Raw genomic sequence first — 12,765 nt, 5'->3', positions numbered from 1 at the left:
CTCTTCCTTTGCCCACCACCTCTACACCTCTTCACCGGCGGTCTCAGCAGGTATGCTCACCAAGACCCTCGCCGCTCTGGCTCTCGGCGCCGGCGCACTCGCCTCGCCCACACTCGATCTCGCTCGTCGCGATGGCTGCACCCTCTCCTGGAACGGCACCGACATTACTGGTACTCAGGACGGCGGTGCGTGCCGCTACACCGTCCGCTATGCGACGGCCGGTCGCTGGGAGTACCCCGTTCATGCGCAGAACCAGACGTGAGCTCGCAGATGCACGTACTGAGCTGACCCTGCAGTGGTGTCGATGCGGCGAAGTTCCCGCCCATGTGTGCCCAGGGCGAGAAAAACCGCCTTGAGCCGGCCGAAGCCGACTTCCAGCCCATGAGCGAGGACTGCCAGTTCATGACCATCTTCACGCCGGCCAACATCACCAAGGACTCGAAGCTGCCCGTTTTCTACTGGTGAGTGCGCTTTGCGCCGCGATCTGTGACTTGTTCGGCTATGAGTTCAGCCCGATCGCTCCGCCAGAGTAGTGCAGGATGTCCCCTCGTTTGCGAAGCGGGCTCCCCGTTGTCGCTCGGAGGTTTAACCGTTCGTCCTGAGACGGTTACGGCGCGGATTACGCAAGTGCAAAACAGCTGACGGCAGGATCCATGGCGGGTCGTACGTCGGCGGCTCGGCATCCGACAAGGGTCTGAACGGTACCTCGATGGCCGTCAATGACGACATCATCGTTATCTTCACCCAGTACCGCCTCGGCATTCTCGGACATCTTCCTCCGCCCGTCGCCCCGACCGGCGGCGACCCCAACTATGCTCTCCACGACATCATTACCTCGCTCGAGGTTGTCCGCGACAACATTGGCGCTGCTGGCGGTGACCCCGCGGCTGTCACGGTCGGCGGACAGTCCGCCGGTGCCTCCATGACCCGCGCGCTCTGGGCTACCCCTGCCGCCAAGGGGCTCTACCGCGGATTCATCATGCACTCTGACCCGATCACGATTGGCACGCAGGGTCCAGACGAGACGGAGGCGCTCCAGAACCTCGTCTACAACAACACGGCCGGCAACGGTACCATGTTGGCGCAGTTGAACTGCACCGACTTTGCGTGCTGGCAGAATGCGAATCTCAGCCTCGTCATCAACGCCTCGGACACCGTCAACACCCTCGGGCCGAAGAAGGTGTTCAGCGTGACGCAGGGAGAGGTTTTCCGCCCTTCGTACGGCACCAAGTCGCTGCCGCAGGACCCCGCCAACGCTCTGTTCTACAACAACACCAACCTCGCCTTCAACGTCAGCGAGATCCCGCTCCTGATCACGACCACCCGCAACGAGTCAGGCTACCTCGTCGACGCTGTTGCGCAGGTGAACATCTCGGCGAACGACATGCTGTTCAACCTCTCGCTGCAGTCGTTTGAGCACAACCAGACGCGCGTCGACTACATTATCAACTCGGGACACTACAGCATGCCGAACAACTCTGACGGCCTGCGCGAGGCCCTCGAGGTCGGTATCACTGACGTCGTATGGCGCTGCGCGACCCGCGCTATCGGCCACGAGTGGGCGAGGCAGGGCGGCAAGATCTGGATTGGCGAGTGGAACCGTGGCATCCAGTACACCTTCGACAACGGCACGTACTGCTCGGGCAACAATGTGGTGTGCCACGGCGACGACGTCTACCCCACATTCAACAGCCAGCCGACAGACAAGGACTCGGAGGACGAGTACGCCAACTGGGGTGCGCAGATCCACGGCGCCTGGGCCAGCTTCATCAAAAACGGCGATCCGACCAAGGCTGGCCTGAACTGGACGCAGTGGAACGAGAACTCGCCCAAGGACGATGTGTTTAACATTGGCCAGAGGAACGAGATTCGCGAGTGCCCCAAGGACCTCTGGGGAACGGACAAGTTCCCCTGGTACTGGCAGATCTACTCCAATGAGACCATCGTCGACCTCGGAACGGGTAACCACACCGCCGTCGACAAGGATGACGCCCCGCAGGCTACTGGCTCCGGCCAGAAGAACGGACAGTCAACCGACAAGAACGCTGGCATGAAGCTCTCTGCCGCGGGCGGCCTGACCCTCTCCGCCATTGCTCTCTCCCTTCTTCTCTGATCTTTTGTGGTAGCTCGTGTACAATAGTCTTGATGTATCCCAGGGCTTGCACTGTGAAGAGATGGTCTGATTGGCTAGCTGACGGTCAAACCCTCCAACGTTACCCACCGCCGCCAGGTCCAGCTGTACGATGCGGGCCGTCAAAGGCGAGCAGACCATTATAACTGCTGTTCACTTCATCACTCTGCGTTTTGGCCAGTAGTCATGACTAAGCGATGGCGGCTGCGATCAGCCAAATGCCCTATGGCTCAGTTGGCTAGCGCGTGGAGCTGTTATCTATTAACATACTCCGAGGTCCACGGTTCGAGCCCGTGTGGGGCAGCAGATGATTCCTGAAAGGGAAGCAACTCTTTTGCTGTTGTTTGCAGAGCAGTTTGGATCATGTGAAAGCCAGTATCGACGATGATGTGACGGCCGAAGCGCTATGGATAGCAGGTGCGTGCTTGTCCGGATGTTGCAGAGCCAACTAGTGGGACTAGCGGTACCTGAGCTGCGCCCTCACCTCGCCCCTCCTTGACAGTCCGCCCGCTTCATCCCGGCCACTCGGTCACTGTGATCTGTACGCTATTCTTGTCCGCATCCAGTCCTGAAACGCATCTTCAACAGCTGCTTGCTAGTGATACATGATAATACATGATACATGTGATTATAAGAGGTCGTAGTCTATAGTGTCTAGGTGTTAAAGGCTAATCTAGGGTCGGACGACGTCGGGCGGGTCTGGGGCACTGGCTCAACCTTAACCGCCTTCGGATCCCATCCGCACTCCTGGATGAGCCATGCGCGGTGCGGGTCGTAGGCGCTCTCAGAAAGCTCGTACTCCTCCTCCCCGACCTCCTCGCGCCACTCAGTCGTGCTCTTGACCTTGACTGCAGAGAGGAAGGCTGAGACGTCGAAGTCGGCATACTCTCCCCTCTCAGCAGTCTCGCGGATGCGGCGGGCTATGAGGGCGTCCCACTGCTTATCGGACAGAGTGGGAATCGAGGTGCGCCAGTTCTCAAGTCCGACGAGCGAGGCAGACGAGAGGTGACCAGCGTAATGCTCCTCCATCAGCTGGCGCACCGTGGCCTGGAGCATGGGGAGGGTTGTCCTGTCCTCCTTTGTCTCAGTGGCAGCCGCATCCTGCTCAGGGCGGTCGAGGACGAGGATCGTGACGTCAACGCTCTGGCGAGGAGAGACCTGGAGCTTGGTCTCCCACACAGAGTCGGTCGGCTTCGCAGCAGTCGGGAAGGTTACGTGCTTCGTGCCCTTGTGGACGAAGACGGTGTCCATGCCACCGCGGCGCTTGGCGTAGTCGCAGCCAGCGACGCGGGGCACGATCACTGTCGGAAGCGGCTGCATTCGCATGTCCTCATCCTCCTCGGGGTCTGGCGTCATGCACGCCGGGGCGTGGAGGAAGCGGGCATACTTCAGGTTCGGATACCGCGGCACCGACTTGCGTTCGTGCCAGAGGCGCGAGTCGATAAAGTGGCCGGTGCGCTCGAAGGTGAAGTCAATAAGGCGCACGTCGGACGATTGCTGCCAGCATGGGCGCCAGACTGAGGGACACACGGAACTGCGCAAACTTCCGCGCTTGCTGATGGCGGCGGGGCGGGTGTAGCTCAGCTGAGAGGCGAGGCGCTTGTCCACCCGGTGGCGGAAGAGGTGGCACACTTGGCGCAGCGTCGGGAGCGACTCGGGCGCGGCAGAGTCAATGATCGTGTCGAAGACGTGGGGGACCGATAGCGGGTGTAGTTGCGTCATGGCGAGAGTACGCGGTGCAAACGGAATAAGTGAAAGACTGCGTTGTGTTCTGGCGAGTCAATGCACGTATGTGGGTATGTCAGAGCTTGCTTGGGTTCGAAAGGAACCCCGGAGCATCGTTGATTGCATTTATCTAGCTCCTGGCGTCATCGAATCCTCGTCAGTCGCCACCGTGGTCAGTGGTTGCGTATCTCGGCGAATTAATTTTGGCTGGCGTCGACCCACCCCTCCGATTCCCCGAAGCCAATGAAGACCGCGGACGGCGTCGCTACTTCGCACCATGCCGCATCTTCTCGGGAAACTGAGCAGATCTCGGACAATGCTGGACGCGCTGCTGTTGGTGAGCTGCATATCGTCGGGCGCCCGTTGATGCGGACATCGAATGAAGGCGGGCGGTGACCAGATCCTAAATCAGGAGAGCCTGGAATGAAAATGTTCACACAGAACGGCGTGCCGGCGGCGGTGTCCATTCTTCGTGGGAAGCCAATTGCGGCCCGCACAGAGCAGGCGATGCCGGCGGCTGCTGGTCACGTTGCGTACACATGAGAGGAAGACGCCGGTGAGAAGGAGACATAACGCAGCAGGAGATGATGGAAGAAGTCTGTCAGGGTTTCGTTGCCGCGCAAGATTGCTGTCACGGCCGCGGCCCGCGGACAAATAGCCATTTGCTTCCGCAACTCCGTCATCGCCGGCCGATGCACCTCACAGCACTCCGCATCGACTTAATCGTGACGCCGAACTTGCATCTGTACCGTATCGACGGCATACACTCGCAGCTCCGAGTCGACAACGTTCACCGATGTTTCGCGAACAACTCTGCAGCACATGTCAAAGCTCACATCAGGTAGCGGACACAACCCTTCTCTCGACCTCAACCGCCTAGCGGTTTGTTAACGACCCATCGCCGTGATCCGGAATACAGAGCTAGCATAAACACAGTCGATGCGGTCCCGGTCGAGGCAACCAAACACCTACAGTGTCGTGTAGGCTGCGCCGTGTGTGGTAGGGAGTAATCAGAATTGATGCCATGTGTGGAGCAGCCACCATTGTGCATTCTGGAGCGACCAGACCACGCCAGCGCCCGGTGTCTCATTGTCTCCTGCTGCACGAGGGGAGCGTCAATGACGCTTGTACTCCCCTCCACCGCGATCATTGCTGATAAATGTTGCCAGCTCTGGGGGCAAACACTATCCCCTCAAACCTCTAACCCTCACCACAGCATCTGCGCTTCAATGGAGCGCCTAATTGCTCGCGGTGAGCTTCAACAGGGAGCAGCCGACATCCTCGCCAGCGACCGCCTGCACCCGCGCTCCCCAGCTGCGCGAGGGAGGGCAAACCGTCGCCGCCAAGATGAACGCAAGCGCGACGAGAATGTTCGTCGTGCGTGGCTCGCACTCGAGAAGGAGCCGCGCATCCTGAACGCCATCGTGAAACACGCCTTTCCCGCGACACTCATCAGCCTCAGGCTTGTGTCTCGCCCCCTCAAGCATGCCGCCGACGGTTGCCTCGCCAAACACATTGTCTTCTCTGACGATGGCGACCGACGTTCTACCTTGTGCCGTCTTTGGTGCGACGACTGGGCGCCCTCTCCCTTGGTTCGTGTCCTCGACATTGTGTGCAACAAGCCACAAGGCATACCCGTCGATCTGCTCCGACACCCAGATGAGCCCAAGCGCCGCCGACTCTTTCCTAGCCTGAGGATTGCACGGGTCATCGGACACCCCGACGCCTGGCCGGCAGCGTCTCGGCAGAGGGTTCCAACCGTGATAGTGCCTCACGTACCTTCGGCAATCGAGGGCAGATTCACCATCAACGTTCCCCGCGGCTGTGAACGCATTGTTGTCGTGACGTCCCTGGAACGACGCACGGAGCGCCCCGACGGCTTCCTGATCAAGATGGCTGGAAGTCGGAAAGGGGATGAAGCACCGGAGCTCGAGCTCTGCTTCCTTCCCGGGGTGGAGAGGAATTCCGGAACAATGGATGAGGCCAGTCTGGTCCAAATGATTCAGAAGCTGCTGTCCTCTGGAATCCGCGGTCTGAAGGAGGGAACCGTCGATCGTGTGACGCTCGTTGGACTCACAGCACGGAAGGGCGCTCTCAAGAAGGGTTGCGCTTTAATAAACGAGCAGCTGCGAGGCCTCGGCATACTGAACAGTTTCGATTACGAGACGAGGGAAGACTGGGCACGCAGGTCAGGAACGCAGTTTGTCGAACTTGTGCGTGGAGCACACGCTCATCAGAAGGCTTGGAAGGAGGGTCTGGAACGCGTCGCCTTTCTCGAGAACGAGGGCGAACTGCATTCGAGGAAGCGGAGCAGGAAGAGTTGAGAGAGCGGTAGGGAGGTCCCAGGGGGCGCACCGAAGACGTCCATGCACCCGATCAAAGCTCGGACTGCATTTGTGCATTTGTCACCTCTGACCAGATACTCACCCCACTGACCGCAGTTTCCTTGCTCTGTCATGTTGCAGGAGCACCCTGGCGTCTGGGAGCATGACAACTGCGCCGTGCGTCGAGTATCTCCGAACAACCGCCCTGGCGCTCGGATCGGGTACACGATACCCTGCCGCCACAGCTGCACAGACATGTGCTCTCAGGCGAACATGTGTGTATTCCATATTATAGACATGCTTTGGCGGCAGGGACGAGACCGCGTCCCCCTAACCATGCTGCTTGTGCGCGTTCCGTGTAGAACTAGTCGCGAACCGAAACATCTGACTCAGGACGTGCACTACATTAACTTGGATGCTCCAGTTCTCTGATCTGTCATACCAACCGCCCCGTTCACCTCAAGCAGTTCACTTGACAACATCGAGCCATGTTCTTTCCGCCTTGGTACGATTACGTCTGGGTCGACCCAGTTTGGAAACAACACCATGGCAACGATATCCAACCGTCGTGGCACTTCTTGCCCCTCGTCAGCGCGGTCTCTCCCTGCACGGCTACGGAGGGCAAGGTTATCGGCAGCAACTTGTGTCGCGCCCATCACGAGAAGCGTTTGAATGCGGACCACCTGTGGCGGTTCTGGCCGATGGAGGAGGCGTTGCTCGAACGGGAGCGGCAAGGCTGGAGGTTTGCGTGCTGGGTGTGAGTACCTACCTCTCCTCAGAACCACTGACGGAGAGGACTGCTGTCTGCGCTCGCTGACACCAGGGTGGGCGGATACGGTGACCCGGACTCATGCATGCACGTCTACCTCCCGCACTTCGTCACCGGCGGTTGGGGCGAGTACGAACCCCTGGACGACCGGCTTCGGATGATCGTTTTCTACGAGAGGGAGCGCCTCAATTCCAACCTGCGCCTCTTGGCCGACCTCGTCCACACCTTAACGCACGCGGGGTGGCTGGCTGCTGGCCCCTCTCCACTTGAGATCCTGGCCCTCAAGCGCCGCGGCCCCGTCGTGTCGGTCAGAAAGTCTTCGCGGCGCGCTGCAAGGGTCCGTCTTGAGGCTGTCGCCGACCTGAAGGCAGCCTGGGGCCTACCGCACGGGCGCAACCTCATGGCCATCTCGCGCGCTATCAGGAAGCTCGTTGAGGCCATGCTGGAGCTGTGGCCTTGGAGCTCCAGTCCGGTGATCATGAGCGTCAGGTCGGCGTACTCGAAGGGCTTGAGCCAGGTGTGAGTGCATAGATCACGTGTTGAGCTGACGGTAGCGAACATGCAATCTGGTTCGACCTCTTTGTTGCATGCGCCTCTCTCCACGATCCCAGACTTCTGCCCGAAATTCCTGGCTCCGGTCCTCGCCCTGAGCTTCGCACGGAGGGTCCCAAGGCGGACATTCGTTACGCTGGCATGACGTTTGCACGTCTCTGTGCTCTTGCGTTGGTTCACGCGCCGTTCGTCGATGTAATGCACCTGAACCGTGGCTACTATGGTGAGTTATGTTCCACCCTTTTACCCCCCAACTGCACGTTCGGACTGATGAACAGGCGTTGAGCTCACTTCCCGCTTCTTTCCTTGGTTGGCGGATGAAGGCCGCATCGCTCGCCGCGGCATTTCGACTGCAGCATCGACCGAGGCGCTCAAGGTCGCTGACTGGGCCCATTCCGATTGCGACCGCGATCACTATCGATGCCAATTTGGTCGCTGGCCGGAGGACGAAGTGCAGAAGCTCCGTGCGTTCAGGGAGCATCCGCCCAAGTGGTGGAGCAATGTCACAGTCGGCAACCAGGCGCCTTGGTGGCTCGGTCTCCAGGTTCAGCAGCAATGGGCCGAGGCCGCGGCGATCAGGGATGCTGAGAGGGAGTCTGCGGCTAAAGCCGCGCAATGTGCGATGCTCGTCCGGTTAAATAGGGACATGAGGAGGTTGATGATACGCATCCGGGACGACCGTGCATCGGAGGAGATGCGCTCGCGGCAGACCGGGCTCCGATGTCTCTCGCGCGGTGACGATGGGGCCGCCGCAGCCGGGACGGCTCCAGCGCTGGCTCAGACGCCCATCCCCGCTCCCAACGCCGAGGAACCTCAATACCGGAACGAGCTCTTGGAGATGGAGCGCCAGTTGCTGTGGGAGATGTTCGAGAGTCTCACGGCAACATTGGATGACGAAGAGCTGGAGGACGCGTGGGGCGCGTTCGCGCCTTACAGAGATGACGATGGAGACGCTGTCATGGGCGACGAGGCAGCCACCGAGAGCAATCTGAGTGATTCTCCCTCCCCTCCCGCTTTCCATGCCATTGCCGATGAGGACAGCGAGTCTATCTCGACCATCTCGGACCTTGACGACCGCCAGAGCGTGCTCTTTACGCCTTCCCCCGAACCTGACTTGGCCCACGAGCCAGAGTCGCCCGTACCGCCTGTCAATCCTTCGACCCTCGCCTCCAACAGCAGTTGCGCGTGGTTCGTCGGCCTCCCCTCGCAACACAAGGTCCCCATGCTCGCCTTCCCGGACAAGCGAGTCGAGATGGAGTTTACGACCAGCCGCGTGGTGGACATGGGGGAGAACTTCCAGCTCGCTCTCGGCGGTGTGTCCGGCGTGTTCTATTTGCCCGCCTATACTCCGTAGTGCGGGAGTTCTGATTCAGTTCCGCGTCGCAAATCTGAGGGAGAGTAGCTGCTTGGTGGTGGAATGGGAGCGAGGAGGCAACGTAGAAAAGCATTTCGATCAACTTGGTTACATTGCAACCGTCATGTGTTTGGAATCATGCAAGACTGTCTATACTGCCCTGAGCTATTGCGGTGACTGCTTACGCTCCTCCAGCCACTCTCTGCCTGTCCACAACCCGTTTGGCTCTCCATTGCCAGGCAAACCACACCAGTCGAACGGGTGCCTAGAGGCTTTTCCGGGCAGCCGGTGTTGTGCTCGGCAGGTCTTTGAAGGGTGCGGTACCGACTCGGAAATTTCGGCTGTTTCCCGTCGTCCTGCACGGATCTTCCGTGCGGCGTCTCTCGATCGGTGCACAGAGCTTGCAGCACGTGTGGCTTTGTCCAAATTTTGGGATCTACGGGCAATCACGAAGACGGTGGTACGCCCTCCTCGTCGCTCGCGGGCCGCGCCCCGGGGAGCCGTCATCCGCAACATCGTGCGACGGAATGGAAAACGTACGATGCTCGCCACAGGACAGCTTCAAAGAAGGTCGGAACAGGTGTCCCGGACTGGCCAGGTCAGACGGCCCCCCCGTTCACGTTCACCCTGCTTGGTGTTCAAGGACCTTGGTGGGGTTCTTTGTCGACTCCGCCAAAAGCTATGTTAGAACGATGCACTCAGATTTGCGAGGCTGGTGGCAGTGAACGGTGCCACCGTGCTTGGTACACAGGTGTTTACAGTTTCAGCGCGACGGGAACGCGGAGAGGTCCCAGGGTTAAATGTTGAGGAACGATCATGGACCCGGAGGAAGGCGCCGTGCGTCAGGATCGGGAGCGACTCGCCACACTCACTACGGGTGCTGCACGCTACTGCCTGTGTGATAGTCATTGCGCCGTTGGTCGCTGCCAAGGAAGCAGCGCCGGAGGACTGCGTGCAGTGTGTGTGCACCTCCAGCCTTCTCGGACAAGCCCAATGTACCCAAAGCGCCCACGCATCCCTGGAGCACAGACGGTGTTGGGGTGTGCACCTCGTATTATCGTGTTTGGAGGAGTGAACACACGGGCAGACGACATGATCTGTCTCTGTGCGCGCTCTGCATGTGTTCCGAGGCACCAGTGCCCGACGCGACACAGACATTTTAGGCTGGATGTCATTTTGCTATCCTCACGCGTCTTCCCAACCATTTCCATGCCCTAATCCCTATCTCCCTCCCCTACTCGCAACGACCCCGCGTGTGTCAAGGACGGTGCTCAAGACGATGATCCTCGGGTTGCCGAACCCAGTCTTCAGGTCCAGAGGTTACACCAAGGATAACGAACCGTCATGGCACTTCCTTCCGCTTGTCGCCCCGATATCACCGTACACTGCAACCAATGGGTTGGATCCCCTACCACGTGTGGCTGAGTTCGAGAGAAGACACCTGCGGCAGCACGATCACTCACTCAATGGTAAGCTATGGGAGCTGTGGCCGGGCGACCACCTTAGGAATTATTGGACCATACATAAAGCGCAATCATTCCGTCACCCGTGAGTTCGAAGACATGGCCGTGTTAATGGAACCCAGTCTGCAGATATCCAACGAAAAGCCCAGCCGCACCACCATGGTCTCGGAGTGGGAGAAGGAACGACTCGCGACCAATCTGCGCATTGTCCAATCCCTGATCCGCACTCTCCGTTCCTTTAACTGGCTCGCCGCGGATCACCCTTTGCCGGCTGACGTTGTTGTGGCGAGAAAGGCGCAGACTGAAGGAGGAATCCGGCCAATTTCTGTGGCTGTAAAAACTGCCGAGAAGCTGTGGCGAAAAGGCGCCGGGAAGCTGAAGAACGCGCGCCTCTTGCAGTTCGGCGATTCCCGCGATTGCCGAATTTCTGAGAGCATCGCGTACCTGGTAAAGGCGCACCTTGAGTGCTGGCCATGGGCTGCTTCTCCTCTGATCATGAGCGCAAACGAGGCTTATGCCCAGGGCCTGAGCCAGCTGTGAGTGCCGCGTCGCAAAGTAGCAATCTTTGCCAATCGCAGAGTTGGGCTGACGGTAGTGAGCCCAAAATCTGGGTAGCGCTCATGGAAGCGTGCTTCTGTCTTCACAACCCGACCCTTCGGCCCCGCAACTCCGAACATGAACCGTCTCTTGAGAGGCAAGGGCCGGAGGTTGACATGAACTACGCCGGGATGACGTTCGCGCGTCTCTGCGCCGTCGCACTCGTGAACGCCCCTTACGTCGACAGAGATAACCTCAGCAAAGGCTACTATGGTGAGTTCACGCTCCCCACAGTCTCCGTGGTCAGTCAATCAGTAGCTCTGACAGAAGGTGTTGCGATTGCTTCCCAGTTTTTCCCGTGGTTGGAAGGCGACGCTGCCCTGGCCCTCCAGGGCCTCAACTCAACCCTCAACCCTATCACCACTAACACGATTGATGGGTGGGCACACGCACACTGCAACGACGGCCACCACAGCTGCCAGCGTAGAGCAGCGGCCAGGCGGAAGGACGTCGATGACGGAAAGGCCTTAGAGGATCTCCGCCGTAAGTGGGAGGCTGAGTATCGGCCTCCCAAGACCTCATCCTCACCGCCATCCAGCCGCGGATCCTCTGTTTCACAGGTGTCATACCTGGTGAACGGCCCGCAGCGTAATCGTGAGGGCCTTCGGCACATGCGCGCCCAGAGGGCGTCAGCCTCCAAGACGCCGGAGCAGGGTGCGGCTGGACCCGGTCCAAGGCTCACGAGGTCGAAGAGGAATCGCGTGACTTTTGCCGATTCCGACATTGAAGATGGAGAGCCGGAGAAGGACGTGAGCGGGTCCGGTGGGAGGTCGGCGAGACGGAAGAGGAAGCGCACGACTGTCGATGCATCCGGCAGTGACGTTGGAGAGGAGTCGCTGGCTGCACCTCCCCAGAAGAGGCAGCGCCAGAATGATGGCAAGCAGATCGCCTCCTCTGCCGCGATCGCAACGACCAACGAAGCAGCTGCGGCCGCCGCGGCTCCGACTACCAAGCCTGCCCCCGAGAACAAGGTGAAGGGCGGCAAGCTCGCCAAGGTGACTCGTAGGCAGGGTGCGATCCCTCGAGAGACCTTCTACGGGAAGACGAACGGCTACGGTCCCAGATGGCGAGTTACCCGTCCCGGTGACACGCCCCAAGCCGTCAATCCCGCTGCTGGGCTCGGAGGTGTTCATCCCCCGACTAGAGCTCAAGCCACTCCTGCTGCCAGAGGCGAAGCTATCGGTCTCGCGACCGCGTTGCGAGCTGCTAAGGGCATGGCCAACCTCCGAGCTGCTGGTGTCAATCCCATTCCTCAAGCTGCTCACCCAGCTGCCAAGCGGAAGGCTGCCGATGCCGCCAGGACCCAAGCTGCCGACTCCCAAGCTGTCGGTTCGACTACCAGATTTCAAGTTGTCAACATCGCTGCCAGCCCTCAAAATCCGGCTCCTGCGTCCAGTCCCGCCGCCGATCTCGCGACAAGGATCCGAGATGCCAATACCGCAGCCCTGTCCCAAGCCCCCCATCCCGCTACGAGAGCTCAAGCTACCGCCGCCGCGCAACCTCAAGCCGCCACTTCCGCCACCAAGGCTCAAGCTGTTCCTCCCACAACCAGAGTCCGGTTTGCCACTCTGGATACCGAGTTCAAAGCCGCCAACCCCGCCGCCAGGGTTCCAGCTCCCAAAGCCGCGGTCACTCCGGCGGCTGAGCTCCGACCTGCCCGTCCCGCTACCAGAGCTCAAGCTGCCGAGCCTCAGGCTGCCCGTCCTGCCACGAGGGCCCGAGCTGTCATCTCCACTGCCAGTCCCGAGGCCAGTCCCGCAGCCAGCCCCCAAGCTGTCGAGCCCCCGGCTGCCCGTCCCGCTCCCAGGACCTGTGCCTCCAATTCTGCTGCCCGACTTGAAGCTGGTGAT

At 60.0% G+C, this 12,765-nt stretch overlaps 4 protein-coding genes and 1 non-coding gene across 5 annotated transcripts; 4 read left to right on the top strand and 1 right to left on the bottom strand.

Moving 5' to 3' along the window:
- Positions 1 to 52: 52 nt before the first annotated feature.
- A1Q1_03758 (uncharacterized protein) lies at positions 53 to 2,113 on the top strand (the record flags this gene model as incomplete). The annotated part of the gene is made up of 3 exons (XM_014323113.1): positions 53 to 258; positions 297 to 461; positions 649 to 2,113. 3 exons carry the CDS (start codon positions 53 to 55, stop codon positions 2,111 to 2,113), a joined length of 1,836 nt encoding a protein of 611 aa, XP_014178588.1.
- A 237-nt stretch (positions 2,114 to 2,350) lies between these two features.
- On the top strand, positions 2,351 to 2,435 carry A1Q1_t247. The gene has a single exon. It is a non-coding gene; the product is annotated as a tRNA-Asn (tRNA).
- Positions 2,436 to 2,785: 350 nt separating this feature from the next.
- A1Q1_03757 (uncharacterized protein) lies at positions 2,786 to 3,853 on the bottom strand (the record flags this gene model as incomplete). The annotated part of the gene is made up of 1 exon (XM_014323112.1): positions 2,786 to 3,853. One exon carries the CDS (start codon positions 3,851 to 3,853, stop codon positions 2,786 to 2,788), a length of 1,068 nt encoding a protein of 355 aa, XP_014178587.1.
- Positions 3,854 to 5,085: 1,232 nt separating this feature from the next.
- A1Q1_03756 (uncharacterized protein) lies at positions 5,086 to 6,180 on the top strand (the record flags this gene model as incomplete). The annotated part of the gene is made up of 1 exon (XM_014323111.1): positions 5,086 to 6,180. The coding sequence occupies one exon, from the start codon at positions 5,086 to 5,088 to the stop codon at positions 6,178 to 6,180; it is 1,095 nt and encodes a 364-aa protein (XP_014178586.1).
- A 488-nt stretch (positions 6,181 to 6,668) lies between these two features.
- A1Q1_03755 (uncharacterized protein) lies at positions 6,669 to 8,855 on the top strand (the record flags this gene model as incomplete). Its single annotated transcript, XM_014323110.1, has 4 exons — positions 6,669 to 6,937; positions 7,004 to 7,438; positions 7,504 to 7,724; positions 7,780 to 8,855. 4 exons carry the CDS (start codon positions 6,669 to 6,671, stop codon positions 8,853 to 8,855), a joined length of 2,001 nt encoding a protein of 666 aa, XP_014178585.1.
- Between the last annotated feature and the right edge of the window lie 3,910 nt (positions 8,856 to 12,765).

Source organism: Trichosporon asahii (assembly GCF_000293215.1).
Source record: "Trichosporon asahii var. asahii CBS 2479 unplaced genomic scaffold scaffold00066, whole genome shotgun sequence".
NCBI classification, from domain to species: Eukaryota; Fungi; Basidiomycota; class Tremellomycetes; order Trichosporonales; family Trichosporonaceae; genus Trichosporon; species Trichosporon asahii.
The sequence above is the reverse complement of the archived record's forward strand: the minus strand, read 5'-3'. Positions and strand labels throughout refer to the sequence as shown.